Source organism: Juglans microcarpa x Juglans regia, chromosome 5D (assembly GCF_004785595.1).
Source record: "Juglans microcarpa x Juglans regia isolate MS1-56 chromosome 5D, Jm3101_v1.0, whole genome shotgun sequence".
Taxonomy (NCBI): Eukaryota; Viridiplantae; Streptophyta; class Magnoliopsida; order Fagales; family Juglandaceae; genus Juglans; species Juglans microcarpa x Juglans regia.
Genome location: NC_054602.1, coordinates 15,339,280 through 15,354,012, shown reverse-complemented (window position 1 = coordinate 15,354,012; position 14,733 = coordinate 15,339,280). Strand labels below are relative to the sequence as shown.

Genomic DNA, 14,733 nt, shown 5'->3' with positions numbered 1-14,733 from the left:
TGAAACAAAACCAAACTATTTTTTATCGTAGAATTTAATCTTTTCAACACTCAACTGAACTTTCCAATGAACTCCAGTTAAATGTGTCAACAACGATCATATCACATTGATAGATTCTCTTCAGGGGATGCAGTATGCACGGAAACAACAAAGGAAAAAACAATGCCGGCTAGGGTAGAGAATAAATTGTTATTAGAGAAAGTCTATTATGCCGCCACACAATGACCGCTCAATTTGACCACTGGTCAAAATTTTTTTTTTTTTCTTACTTAGTGGTTAAGGAAGTGATTTTAAATATATTAGTGTATTTTTTTTTTAAATATTTAAATATATTAAAAAAATATGAAAAAAAAAAAAGAAAAAAAAAAACAAAACAAAACCGCCCAGCGGTAAGAGTGGGGCAGCATAGTAGCCCCACTCTTAGCCCCACTCTTGTTATTAATATGGAATTCTCCATGGGAATTATCACTTCACTTTTGTTTGGACGCAGATTTTTATAACATGCCGATCTAGGAAGAGCTTATATGCACAGATATTCCGCCATTACTGTTAAATCAACTCGAAGTGTTAAATCTGTAAGCCTAATCCCACAAAGACAGAAGAGAGAAATGATGAGTTACATAGCACTAGCCTCTCTTCTTTGGCTTTCAGTTTCATTTGCAACTTCCAATCCAACTCATGAAACTTTTATGCAGTGCATGTCAACACAATTTGGTGCCTACACCAAATCTGTCCAAATAATATTCCACACATCAAACTCCTCTATCTATTCAAACTTGTTGCAATCTTCTCAACAAAACCCTAGATGGTTGAATTCAACGACAGCTAGGCCTCTACTTATCATTACACCATTCCATGAGAGCGAAATCCAAGCAGCCATTCTCTGCAGCAAAAAGCTTGGCTTACAAATCAGAGTCAGAAGTGGAGGCCACGACTATGAAGGCCTATCCTACCGATGCAAAACCCCATTTATAATTGTCGACCTCATCAATCTTCGATCAGTTGAGTTAAATCTTGCAGATGAAACAGCCTGGGTTCAGTCTGGGGCTACACTTGGGGAGCTTTACTACAGTGTAGGGGTAGGAGGGATATGCCAGTGTAGGGGTACGAGGGCACTTTAGTGGCGGTGGATTCGGTACCTTATTAAGGAAGTACGGCCTTGCAGCAGATAATGTTCTAGATGCTTACCTGATTGATGTTAATGGAGAAATTCTTAACAGAAAAGCAATGGGAGAGGATTTGTTTTGGGCCATTAGGGGGGAGGTGGAGCAAGCTTTGGAATCATTCTTTCATGGAAAATCAAGCTGGTTCGAGTGCCGCCAACGGTGACAGGCTTTCACCATTTCTAAAACACTTGAGCAAGGTGCCACCAAGGTTGTCAGCAGGTGGCAATACATAGCAGATAAGCTACATGAAGATCTCTTTGTTAGAGTCATAGTTCAAGATGGGGGTAATGGGAGTTAAAAAACTGTCCAAGCTTCCTTCAATTCACTCTTTCCTGGAGGAATTGAGAGACTAATTCCATTGATGAATGAAAGCTTCCCGGAGTTGGGACTGCAGGCCCAAGACTGCAATGAAATGAGTTGGATACAGTCCGTACTCTATTTTTCTGGATACCACAAGGGGGATCACTTGGAGGTCTTACTGGACAGGAGTACTCTCTACAAGAGCTTCTTCAAGGTGAAATCTGACTTCGTGCAGGAACCCATACAAGAAGTTATACTGGAAGAGATATGGGAAAGGTTTCTGGAAGAACAGTTAGTGTTCATCATCATGGACCCTTTTGGTGGACAGATGAATGAGATTTCCGAATCTGAAATTCCTTTTCCTCACAGAAAAGGCTACGTTTACAACATACAGTACTTAGTGAAGTGGGAAGTAAATGGGATTATGGCATCCAGCGAGCACATAAACTGGATTAGATTGCTTTATGACTACATGAGGCCTTATGTTTCCAAACATCCTAGGGCTGCCTATCTCAACTACAGGGATCTTGATTTAGGTGCCAACAAGCAGGGTAACACAAGTTACTTGGAAGCAAGAGTTTGGGGCACAAAGTACTTCAAGGGTAACTTCAAGAGATTGACGAATGTGAAGACCAAGGTTGATCCAGACAATTTTTTCAGAAATGAACAGAGCATTCCTGTGTGTACTGCACCCAATTTCTTCGGATGCAATTAAATTGACAATAAAATCGCTCATTTCCTGGCTTTCAGCTTATATGACTTGTAACAAGGAGAATTCAAAGCACGACCATAAAAGATTCACATTTCAGATACCAAATTTTGTTGATCTAGGCAGATTTTTTTTTTCTTTTTCATTTGTACAAGTACACAAAATGTTTACAAGAGGGAATACCCAATTAGAAATAGAATGATCTAGCCAAAAAATATGTGCATGTCAGGAGTGTACTTGACAGCAGATGAGCCCAAATTGTATTTTTTAAAATAAGAAAACAAATGAATGAACCCAAGTTTCTAATAGAAAATCAAAATACAAATATTCCAGGCTGTCAACTAGCCCAAGTTTGAACCCAGGCTTTTGAATTCATCCCTTCAACAAAATTCAACTAAATATTTTTCTAATTAATCAGGATCGGTTCTATAAACCCTTGATCAACAATTTGAGATTGCTAAATATTTCTTCTTCTAGCTCCGATATAAGCATACTCTCACTTCACTATTTACCATCTTATTTTAGACCTCTATGTAACCCTTTGACCTTTTCAATGTAACTTGTGCCAATTTGAGAAAGAATATAAATGAAAAAACAATAGAGCCACTATTTCTTGCCATGCTGGGTTACAAGACCTTTGAGGTGGAAGGGGAAAAAAAAACAAAGTTTCCATTAAGCCTCCAAATATCTTGGTGGATGTGTGCATCACCTCAGTGAAAAGCTACAGTTCAAAGATAATTAGATGACATGATTAGATGTCAATTTTTAGCTTCTGATACTTCTGAAGACCAATCCTAGGAAGGGATCAACAATTCAACAGGCTTAATCATCATAGGTCAGGAAATTTATAAGCAATTGGAAGAAATAGAAGAAAGAAAAAAATGCTCAAGGAAGAAGTTACCCTTATTCGAGGAGATCAGGCGAACCCTCAATGCAACATAAGAACGGTGGAAGAAGCAAGTGTTTTCCAGAACCAAAAACTTGTCCACAAATGATTTAAAACAGATAGCGACAACCTGTATTGAGGAGAGAACAAAATTACAGATACCATGAAGAAACTATACAAAGAAAGGTAACGATCTACAGCTTCGCTCCTTTAAATTCCAAGCACTGAATTGCAGGAGGAAAAAAATCAGAAAAAATAAAATGAGAAAAAGCAATAATAACCAATGCCACCTAAGTGCAAGTTTGAATGAAAAGCTAATCACATAAAATAGGCCCAGCGACAAAGACGGACTGGAAAAATTGCCCCAAAAGAAACATTATTAAGCATTTTAATTTGGAAGTACCAGAAAATCCTTAAAAGTCATAAGACACTGCCACATGAACCCGTAATGCTTGCAGTAAAGATCTTCACAGTAAAAGCCTCGAAAAAAAATATGGTACACCAAAATAAAATAAGAGCCGCCACAAAATGTCAATTTTCACTGATATTCCAAACAATTATTCACAAATAACTTACAAATTGGGAAACAGGTAAGTTGAGACATAATGCCTAAACTTTCTCCAGCAAATGAGCAAACAATAATTATGCCCTCGCATAATCTGTCCCAGAATCTTCGTATATGCTAGCTCTCAATGCCATCAAAACAATGCAACTGTAGACAGTGGCTAAAAGATCAAAAACTTCTCCACCAAATGAGCAAACAAGTAAATAATGCCATTGCAAAATCCGTATCAGAATCTTCATCTTCTGGTTATACACTAGCTCTCAATGGTGAATGATAAAATTTCTTACTTCAATTCCAGTTGAATAAAAGAACTTGCACAACTTCCCACTTCAAACTCCGGTAAGAATACCCAAGCAGTAATACCCAGTCTCAACTCTGTAGAGATCCTCTGTTCCTATTTTTGTTTTGCACCAGCTGTTTGTAAAAGCCGTACTGACAAGTCCTGTTGCTCCTTGCTCAGCAAAGAAAACCACTTCCTCATAGAATCAGCAACAAGAGACTGACTTGCAGTTACCTGAATCTTCACATTACTCTGAATGAGTGTATCAATATCATCAGGAAGAAGCCCAAGCAAAGCAGTGACAGTGGCTATTTGAAGGTGTAGACCTGCTTTCAAGATGGTATAACGATTCAGAAAAGTATACAAATTACATCTCAAATTTTCAACTCCTTTATCTTCATATCCACCAGCATCAACTCCAAGCCTGAAATTAAAATCAGAATTACATTATAGTACATCAATGAAACTGAGTCTTACAGCCCAATATGAAACTCAATATCTCAGTGCTGGTTGAAATCAAGATAAGCCCAAAGGTTTTGCTTCTTGCTATGTGATAAATAACATATCAATAATTTTTTACCCTCATTATAATTATTTCAAATCTTAATTTTAAAAAAATCAAAGAAACAAACAAAAAATATAACCAAAAGGCTGATAGTTTAGCATAAGGTGGAGCAATATCCAAAACCACAAACATAAATGTCAGCCAACATTAAAGTAAATTACCCATAAAAAAAATTAAGGTAAATTAAACATAAACCTACCTCCCAAGTTGTCCAAGGAGAACAACAATAGCAGCAGCAAAGTCCTCCAACACACACAACTCCAAAATTTTCAACAGTTGAGGGATCATTTTGATGCTTGTCCAGTCCCATCTCTGTGATAAAAGAGCAAAATAGGCAGAAGATAACAATCAGAAGAACAGCTCTGCTCAAGAAAAAATCTTCAAGACATGAACAGAGTCTCTAAAGAATATACCTTTAATACATGAACTACATCAACCTGGTATCATTTTTTTTTTTTTTTATAAATAATAAGTTTTATTAATCCACGTAAATAGGCAATGCCCGAGTACACAGGAAGTATACAAAAAAATAGCCTAGTTACAAGCTACTCACTACGAAAAGTAGCATAAAAGTCATTAAAACTTGCTCCGTTCAATACTATAAATGAAGTCCAAAGCAACAATGTGTGATAGAAAAAGGCCCTAAAACCATCCGGAGAGCGTTTCCTATTTTCAAAACATCGACCATTTCTTTCAATCCACGTACACCACATTAAACAACTTGGTATCTATTCATTAAACATCACAAATAAATTCTTCTCAATGTAATATAGTCTATATGTTTTGAATACAAGTATAACTTTTAATAACAGGTGCAAAAGGCACAACCCAATACACATGAACTAAGTCTCTAAAGAATTTAGCTTTCAACACTTGAACTAGATCAACCTCGTATCAATTCATAAGATATCAAACATAAATTCTTCTCAATATAATTTGTATGTTATGAATACAAGTCTATAAGATATACAGAATTTTGATATCAAAGAAAAATGAACTACATATTTATTGGGCATTAAAACTGGAGGAGTATTTTTTCAACTTTGTTAATTTGTATGATCAAAGTAATTAAGTAATTAAAATGATAACGACCAGCATCAGGTAAGCCTGTCAGTTTCTATCATTATAAGCACAAAAAGGACTATATCAAAATGAAAGACTTATAGCTGTAACCTGTTGCATGATTTACTTATCAAAAAAAAGCTGTTGCATGATTAACTTTATTTTCTCATAGTTTGTTGATTGGTAACATTTTTTGTTTTTTGACAAGTAAAATTCAGTTGCCGGGACTTGATTGGTAAAACAATTTTTTAGTTGTAGTTGACATTTTATAGGTTCGAAAAGTAGTATTAGCTTATTTTGAAACTTTCCATCGAGGTTATCAAATTCTCTCTAAAAACTGTTGATTCAAGGAGAATGCTTGTCTATTTTAAATCATGCTCATAAGACTGAGTTTCATCAACATGTCACAATACAAGTCCCATTGTAGTCAAAAGACTCACAATTTTAACATCAAATGACAACATGCTGCATAGTGAGACTAGGGCCTGGTTTGGTTTTATAAACCTTTCAAACCATCTCATCTCATCTCAATATCATTCAAACACAAACATTTTTCAATTTTAAATTTTCAACTTTTCATTACAACTAGACATTACCTAATCATTACAACTTTCTCAAACTTCCAAACAAAACACAAAAAATAATTCAACATTTTCAAATCTCAAATCAAAAATTATATTCCAACCCTTTTTTAACTTTTTAATTTTTTTATTCAACTTTTTCTCTCTCCTTTCTCAAAACCCCATAAAATCTTAACTCAAACCATTTCACTATTATTCACTAATAATCTTACTACTATTCAAAGATTTCTCATCTCATCTGTGTAACCAAACAAAGCCTAAAAGTGATATCTAGTACTCTTTGTGCATGCTTTGGATTGCGGTGGGTAATATAGCTTTTTGCTTAAGGTTTATAGTTCTAGAGCTTAAGTAATAAGCTCCACTATTAAAAAGCTATTTATTATTTAGTAACCATATATCTAAAGAACTTTCAAATATGTTAAATTTGTTTGAAAACAATATAAAAAAAAAATACTTTTTGAGGTAAAATGACATAAAAGGTCATATGAAAGTTGTATGGGTACCTTCGCCCATTGACAGTCTTTTTAAAAATTTGAACTACGTTCCACATTATCCGAAAAAACACGTTTGAGGAAAAGCATCATTTTGATGTTTTTCCTCGAATGCACTTTTTAGCTTATTTGACATTAAAAAGTACTTAATATGTAACACTCAAACAACCTAATTTTATCATTAAAGAGCTTTTAAGACTAATTAAGCACTTTTTAAGACCCCTATCGCAACCTCAAACAGGCCCTTCGACATGGGAAAGCCACCACATCAAACGCAAAGACCAAGTTTCCAAGGCCAGCAACTAAGATTACACGTCAAGACATACAAAATATTTTTTCACAAGCATTATAAAATCCTTAGAAGTGCAAAAGGCACAATCCCATCACACAGGGCATATAAAAGTGACTCACCTATTTAGAAAGAGAATTTTCAACCTTATAGATTGTCAGATACAAAACAATATGTTCTTTGTTGAATCACCACTTGTGGCAAAAGCTTAAACTAATAGAAAGAGGTGCATTTATTTATTTTTATTTTTGTCTCAACACTAGTCTTCACTTGTGGGCCAGTCCAGACTCCCTCAATAAGTGGGTCCAACATGTGAAATATTTAACTAAATGGCATAGTGTAGAGTCAAGATTTGAACTCAATGTCTCTGCTCTGATAACAAATTAAATCACCACTTGCCTCAAAAGTTAAAACTGATAGGAAAAGGTAAATTTAATTATTTAAATTTTTGTCTTAACACTTCAATGAGCTCTATGGCATAGGAACCAGTAATCTTGTTTCAGCAGCACACATCATTCCCATTGAGCTAATTTTAAATAGACACCTCTTTTTGCAAAATACAATAATCACTGTTTTTTTTATTTTTAAGTACATTTTTACCTATTTATTTTTCATGAGAGCTACACACATACCCCTGATGACCTCTAAATCTGATTACCTAATACCAGCCAAGTCCATATATTACCTTTCATGTGATTATCAAGCCTAATTCAAACATAACCACTTAGCAAGGCTGCTAGCACATCACCTCCTTATACACAAGAAATTCTTCTCTTAAACAATAAAAGTAAATAACTCTTTCACATCAAGTTGATTTTTTTTAAAAAAGTTATTTCAGGTTGAATTTTAAAACTTAATGCCCCGTGTGTAAATATATTTGAAACTCAAGAAAAAAAAATTTTGAGTTGTACGAAAAAATATATATTTAAAACTCAAGAAAATTAGTCCAACATAACAACATCTTCACAGGGAGCTGCTTAGACAATCCACATTTAAGGGTGGCAAGCTATAAGTGGTCAATCCCACAACTAAAACACATAAAGCAAAGAGTCATAAGATAGCGGAACAATAACAAAGAGAATCCCATACCGTGTTGCATGCAACCAGCTCCACCAACGATAGAACATCAGTAAGGTGACAAAGACGCATACTAGAAATGGAACGTGATTGAGTAGTGGGCATCTCATACTTTTCCAAGCAACAGGAGGCATCAAAATTCCTATCAGTGGCACAATAAAACCCTTCATGGCTTGAACTTTCTCCAGATTTAAAACTGTCATAAAGAACTTCAGAATTCAACATATCAAAGGATTTAATCACGTCATAGTTTGTGGTTTCCAACCCAGTATTATTCCAGATGAATTTCAAGAGCAATGATGTTACAGTATCTATAGAAACAGCATCCTTCGAAAATGGGCATTTGGTGCATGGATGGAAAAGAAATTGATCCTCGCTTACAGATAAAGAATGAGAAGCAGCAAGATCTGAAGAATTTACTCCCTCAAGTAACATCACTATTGATTTGAAGACAGTCACCATCAAACCATAATTCGTGATGCTGAAAAGCTTTTCTCCACACAGATAAGCAAAAACATGAAGAATACTAAGCACCAATGAAGAATCACAAGCATGCCTCCGAAAGATGTTGTAGGATGCCTCACATATAAAACCAATCTGGTCTATTGCTGCACATATTGATGCTAATATAATGCTCCCAGCCACCAAATGATCAGCAGAAGAAACTTCATATGACAAACTAATAGTCACACCATCCAAGAGGAAGTTAATTCTTGTATCACATTCGATAAATGTCTCGGACGATATAATAGTGTACACCAGAACTCTTCCGTCTATAAGGAATTCCTCAATGAGACTAAGAAGTTCATCCAAAAAATCAAAATCTGCAAGCATGCTTCTAGTCTCCACATCAGACATCACTGCCAAAAAGAAAAGGATAAGAAAAAAGAAAATGACCAGTTAACAGAAATCTAAACAATCAAATCAAGCAGTTGTATCAACTACGGCAATCATATATAATGTGTAATAAATGAACAGACCTGCACGTATGTGCCCAGAGAAAGAATCCAACCAGAGGATGGAATCCGTATTCAAACAGTTCCCAAGTTTCCTTGGAGCAGCAGTGGACAAATTGAGCAGCACCAATGTAAAAAACACACAGACCTTTTCCCTGAAACATGTCAATGATATGAAAAATAAATTAGTTCCAACCTTAAAAAACTCATTGTCTCACTGACTTCAAAGCCTCCATATACCACTAAAGATCAGTCATGCAGCTTTTTTTAATAAATAAATCAATCTTATCAAAGCATAGAGGGGCACAACAATACACATGAAATACTATATTAGAGAAACCCCCACTTATAAAGAGGAACAAAAGCGCACCCATAAATTCTACAAAGTTAGCAAAATGAAAAACTATTGATGGCTGACATCCACCCATAAAGAGTCTTGTATAGTTTTATTAACAGCAAGAAAATCGTATCAACTTGGATGGCAATGAATCACTTACACAAGTAAAAGATTTTCTTCCATCACAAGAGCAAGCAGAATCTTTGGCACCACCCACTCCGTTTGAGAAAGCAAACAGCACCGAGATATACAAGTTTTGGTAGTTTTAAATATCCTAGAAATGATGTTACGATCTCTCATGTTAGGAGACACGACACAGTATTTTGGCATAGTGTCACGTGCAGATCCAAATTCACTTTCAAATGGAAAATTAACTTCCTCGTCTCTTGATCTAGGCAAATTACTAATGCCCACAACCAGACCTGAGTTCTGGACCTGCTGAGGACTAGCATTTCCTGCCTCTACAGTCCAGAAACCATTTCCAATGACAGCAACGGAATCAACAGGGTCTACATTCTTACGCAGTGACAGATTACAGGAAGTTCCTACAGCAGTATGTTTTAGCTTATTGGACTCAATTTCAATATCAATTACATCAAAGCTGTGCTTAGGCAACATATTTTCTTCATCAGTCGATACCTCTTTATAGACCCATTCCACTACTAAAGCTTCAGAACTATCCGCATCAAATATTTGCCTGTTATTAAAGTCAATAATAGGAAGACTTGGTGACACAGGCCTTTCGGTCGCCATCCTGTAACGTTGCTCGTCAGCAGCATCATCCAAGTCCAGCAGTTTCATGTAGTCACCATTAGCTACATCCTCAAAACTCGCCATCATTTCAAGATCACTTGAATCCTCCAAGACTTGAGTTCCAGATTTTTCTGTCTTCTTTTGCTCGTCACTGACACAAAAATGCTTCTCATGTACCTCTTCAGGAGATACCTTGCTCTTTTTGTGCAACCCATCAAGCTTACCATGTGGAATGCATTGCAGATTAGGAGCCAGACATCTTACTTCTTCAGAGGGATTGCCTATTCGTCTGTCTAACATACCATGCAACAAAGATAGATTCTCTTCTATCTGCACACACAACTTCTTACCCTTGGAATACAAATATTCAATGGGCTCAGCAGAATCAAATAACCACTTTCTCTTCCTACTACGATCATCACCTCTGCCAACATCATTGCTATCAGCAATTTTGACATTATTTTCACCCACCACTGCAGATTTTTCACAGCACCTTAATTTAGTATCTTCGCCAGACAAGTTGGATATTGTTGGTTGTGCATTCAAGTTCTCATCAACTAATTTTGTGGATGTAGTACCAGAAAAAGCACCCTTCTCCTGTGAGCCCATCAACTGTCCATCAGAAAAAGATGCCATACTAGAATTTATTGCAGAAGTCTGTAACATTTTCCAGTAAGAGCATCCAAGCGGAGACTCCAATTTAGAATTAATACCTGAAATGGACTCATCAAAATTTCCTCCAGATATAGGTAGCAATTGTGCAGGATGTTGGAGGCTTTGCCTGAGAGAATATGAGACATCCATATCCATGCAACTAGGTCTCACAAGTTCATTTTCACTTTGAAGGTGTGCCCGAGTTGGTTCCAAACTGCAGAGTTTCTTCATCATGTTTAACCTTTGCATGTATGCAATCGACACATTCTGCAAAGCGCATTAAACCATCCAGTATATAAGAACATGAGTAGATGCACTTATAAAAAAAAATATGAGTAGATGCTTGTCCATGTTTTAAGGGCATTAGGGAACAAGAAAACAAATTTTCAAGCCCATAATAAGAATTAAAATGTGAATGTTCATAACTGTGTAGCAAACAGCCAGTGCATTTAAATAATTCTAGCTAAAAAGAAGGCAAATCTGTACACAATTGGGACGATTGACTTATTTAACAGAATAAATGAGATATAAGACTATTACTTCCTGATTACGAAGAAGAGAAGGGACAAGAACGCAGGCTACTTCAATAAACCAATTCAACTGTTTCAAAGAATATTTAGGCTGTGTAAGCTGAGAACAATTCTGAAGCCGTCCATGCATTAATAGTAGTTTTAAAAAGCAAACTTATGCTCTACCGACCAGATTATTACACTAGAAGGCCATTTAACTGAATAGTTGGGTTCAACTCTCATCAACCCCGCATCTAAGAAAAAATCAACCACTAGCAGATGAAAGTAAGAGACAGCAAAATCTGTACTCATGTTTCAATAACAATTCCCATGGAAAGCAACATTACTTCAAAAATCAGATAAAAAAATGAAAGAATTCTATTTAATGAAACAGGAAACTAACCTTTTTTGGGTCATCTATACCTTCGGCACTAGGTGATAATGACTTATTCAGTATATCCAAGCGATTTGCTAATTGATCAAACTCCAGCTTCAAGTGACCAAGTTCGTGTTGAAGGACGCGGTTATGACTTTTTTCCAACTTGGCCACTCTTTTGGTATGCTTTGCTTGCTTTTTCTCAAACTTCAGTTCTTTTTTCAAAAGCTTCACATTTGCATTTTCAGAAGTGACAGTTTTAACTGGTGCTACAGTAGATCTCTCAACCAACTTTCTAGAGAGCTGAAGTTCATGTATCTTCTTCTGCAATTCCTCAATAGTTTTTCTGTTTTCTTGTAACTGTTGAGACAACTGATCAGCACGACATTTTTCTTGCATGGCCTTTTTCCAATTCACTTCTGCAAGATTTTTCTGCTCTTCTGCTTTTGCCATCTCTGAATCTGCAAGTTTTTTCTCCTTAATTGCCTTCTGGTTTTCAACCTCAAACATTTTGTTTGACTCTTTCAAGAGCTCCAAAACCGATTTGTGTTCATCCACTTTTCTGTTTAATATCTCGCACTGAAGCCTGTTCTTCGTTTTAACAGATTTGGGATTCAACTTCTTATCAGCCCGGCCACCAAGAAAAGCCAAATTTTGAAACTCATGTATCCCCTGTAACTCCTCTACCTTTTGTCTATTCTCTTCCAACTGCCGATACAAGTTATCAGCACGACATTTCTCTTCAACAGCCTTCTTCCCATTAGCTTCTGCAAGCTTTCTTTGCTCCTCTGCTTTGGCCATCTCCAAATCTGCACGTTTTCTCTCTTTGAGAGCCTTCTTTCTTTCTTCTCCAAGTCTTTTGTTTGCTTGTTCAAACTTCATTGTTTCAGCGGCTAACTTTGACTTTGCTTCATCAGCCTCTTTCTTCAAAATCTCCAGCTGAAGCCTGTACTGCTCAGCCTTCTCTCCTCCAGTTCTGGCAATCCTTCTTTCTTCATCCTTCTCGGCTTTTAAAGATTTGAACATTTCTGCAGCTTTCTTTTTATCCCCCTCAGCATTCTTCCTTTCGGTATCTGCCCTTTTTTTCTCTTTCTCAAGAAGATCCTCCAGCCGATTGATTTCTTTTTCCCTTTCAGAAATGCAATCTTGAAGAAGCCTCACTTTTTCATCTCTATCTACAGTATTTAAGCTTGCTTTCTGCTTTACTTGAGAGATCTCAGATTTCAAAACAGTGATTTCATTCTCCAAAGATACTCTAGCTATAGATTCTTTTACCCGCCCCTCTTTCTCATTGTCTGCTCGTGCTTGCTCCTCCTCAAATGCTGCAAAAGCACAAAGTTACAAAAAGGGAGAGACAAGTGCAATGTAATAACCAAGATACCATGTGCACCCACACACACATGCATACAGAGCAAAATATAAGGCATAAAGACTCTTTTCACAAGTACTTTTCATAAAATTTTGCTCATTTTTTCCTTTTTGGCCTGCCAGTATTTCTTATTTTTTCTATTTATTTCTATCCTAGAAATTTTATACCATATAATGTCAAGAGCCTAGTGGCATGTCCAGACACTTCATATCTCTTATCACACGCACATCATTGTCTTTGACTGAATGAGTGCAATATTATGCCATAATATTTATATGCCATAGCTATATCACTCTATCTTGAAATTATTCATAGAAAGGAAACAAGAAAGTATAAAACATGTAAAGAAATCAAACACATTTAGGTTGAAATCAAAAGTCAGTAGACCCCAGAATATGTTAGGAACCTAACTGGTTGAGTTGGGGTAGGGGATGAAGTGAACCTATTGCAGCGGTCTGCCGAAGGATGGAAGTGAAGAAGAAGTTGAATCTCATTATGTTGCCATTTGAAGCTAGGAAAGAGACGAAGCTATGTCATTTGGGAAAAATTAATCAAACACTGCATTCATTTTATTAAAGTTGTTCAGGTTGAGTAAAGCTGTGCATTTTGTGCCAGCCTTTCAATTATCTGTCTGTTATTTTCCTTATGTTGTCGTGTTCTTCTGTTTACTTCCTGTGTACATGGGCTATGCCTATTTCATTCATATATATAATATTTATCTTACTTATCAAAAAAAAAAACAAATTCCTTATGTTGTCTGGAGTCATTTTATCTTTGTCCTTTGTCAGTTGAGGTGGTAACATTGTGGGTGCTGAGGGAATGTAAAAGGGGGCGCGAGCTGAGAGAAGGGATTTATTCTGGAAAATCTTAAGTGTCCTGAGTGTTCTTCTTGGAGGTTGGGGTACATCGAATACCCTCAGTACAAACACAGTAGCATGAATGGAATGAATCTGGTTTTCATCACAATCTACCTCTAGTATTCTGCATTTTTATTGTTTTATTTCTACTGGGTTCATAACAGAATAAGCTTCACACATGAGCACCTATCTCCAGCCCAATTATCTCTCATCTACAATTGACCCCACTTTGGAACTGACTGAATAAAATCAAAATTTAAGCCACTAACCTTTCTTGAGATTGGCATTCTCAGATTGAAATGCATCGATTTGTGGTGTAAGGATGTTCACCGCTTGCCGCAGCGCATACCTCTTCTTTTCAAGATTCGAGTATTTCTCCCTCCACTGAAGGCCAAGATTTTGTTTTAGGTCAAAACTAAGAGGTTTCCAGAAAAGCATTAAATAAAACCGATTAAACACACACACACACACACACATGAGCGAAAAACATACCGCTTTACAGCAGGGATTCTCCGCCTCGAGCTTTCCTGCCAAATCCGCCGCCATTTCTACAAGTTCGCGACTTTGGGAAACAATTTCAAACAAATAAACAAGTCTAAAAGCCACAATAATATATTAACAACATATTTAGGGCGATAAAGAAGCGTAATGTTTCGAAATGTTGTTTTCTGTAAATTTTCTTTCCTAAAGCTTCTCGGCAAGAAAACGGGGACAGAGAGAGAGTTACTGGGTTTTTTATGGTGCTGGTATAAATTTGTTGATGAGATGCCCCATTGAATGACGTAATAGTAAGAGACAAAAACCCTAAACCCTAAGATCTCTAAAGAGCACAAGAAGCAGTGACAGACGAGGCAGAATAGTACCCTGTACCTAGGTTTTATTCTAAAAGATAAAACTACTGTACCTCCTAATTTTGATAGCTCTATTTTATCACTTATCTAAAAGAAATTT

The 14,733-nt window shown here is 36.3% G+C and overlaps 1 protein-coding gene and 1 pseudogene across 4 annotated transcripts; one reads left to right on the top strand and one right to left on the bottom strand.

Moving 5' to 3' along the window:
• The first annotated feature begins 438 nt into the window (after positions 1-438).
• On the top strand, positions 439-2,454 carry LOC121264563 (annotated as a pseudogene).
• Positions 2,455-2,460: 6 nt separating this feature from the next.
• LOC121264561 lies at positions 2,461-14,672 on the bottom strand. Of its 4 annotated transcripts, XR_005940524.1 has the most exons (10): positions 14,275-14,672; positions 14,052-14,166; positions 11,584-12,878; positions 9,425-10,938; positions 8,952-9,082; positions 7,984-8,831; positions 4,671-4,783; positions 3,638-4,330; positions 3,465-3,541; positions 2,461-3,191 (listed from the first exon to the last, which is right to left on the bottom strand). XR_005940524.1 is itself a non-coding variant. In XM_041167802.1 (8 exons), the coding sequence occupies exons 1-8, from the start codon at positions 14,326-14,328 to the stop codon at positions 4,021-4,023; spliced, it is 4,380 nt and encodes a 1,459-aa protein (XP_041023736.1). In that variant the 5' UTR covers positions 14,329-14,672; the 3' UTR covers positions 3,582-4,020. The 4 variants fall into 4 exon arrangements, 1 of the variants encoding a protein (XP_041023736.1); XR_005940523.1 differs by lacking the exon at positions 3,465-3,541; XR_005940525.1 differs by lacking the exons at positions 2,461-3,191; positions 3,465-3,541; positions 3,638-4,330 and adding exons at positions 7,017-7,103; positions 7,149-7,219.
• Positions 14,673-14,733: the final 61 nt, after the last annotated feature.

What these genes read in the sequence shown, in the direction of transcription:
- LOC121264561 (XM_041167802.1), bottom strand. Translation starts at nt 14,328, where the DNA reads ATGGCGGCGGATTTGGCAGGAAAGCTCGAGGCGGAGAATCCCTGCTGT. An exon ending in GAAGAAAATCTTTTACTTGT is followed by an intron (nt 9,083 to 9,424) that starts GTAAGTGATTCA and finishes GACATGTTTCAG; the next exon opens with GGAAAAGGTCTGTGTGTTTT. An exon ending in CTCCTTGGACAACTTGGGAG is followed by an intron (nt 4,331 to 4,670) that starts GTAGGTTTATGT and finishes TTTTAATTTCAG; the next exon opens with GCTTGGAGTTGATGCTGGTG.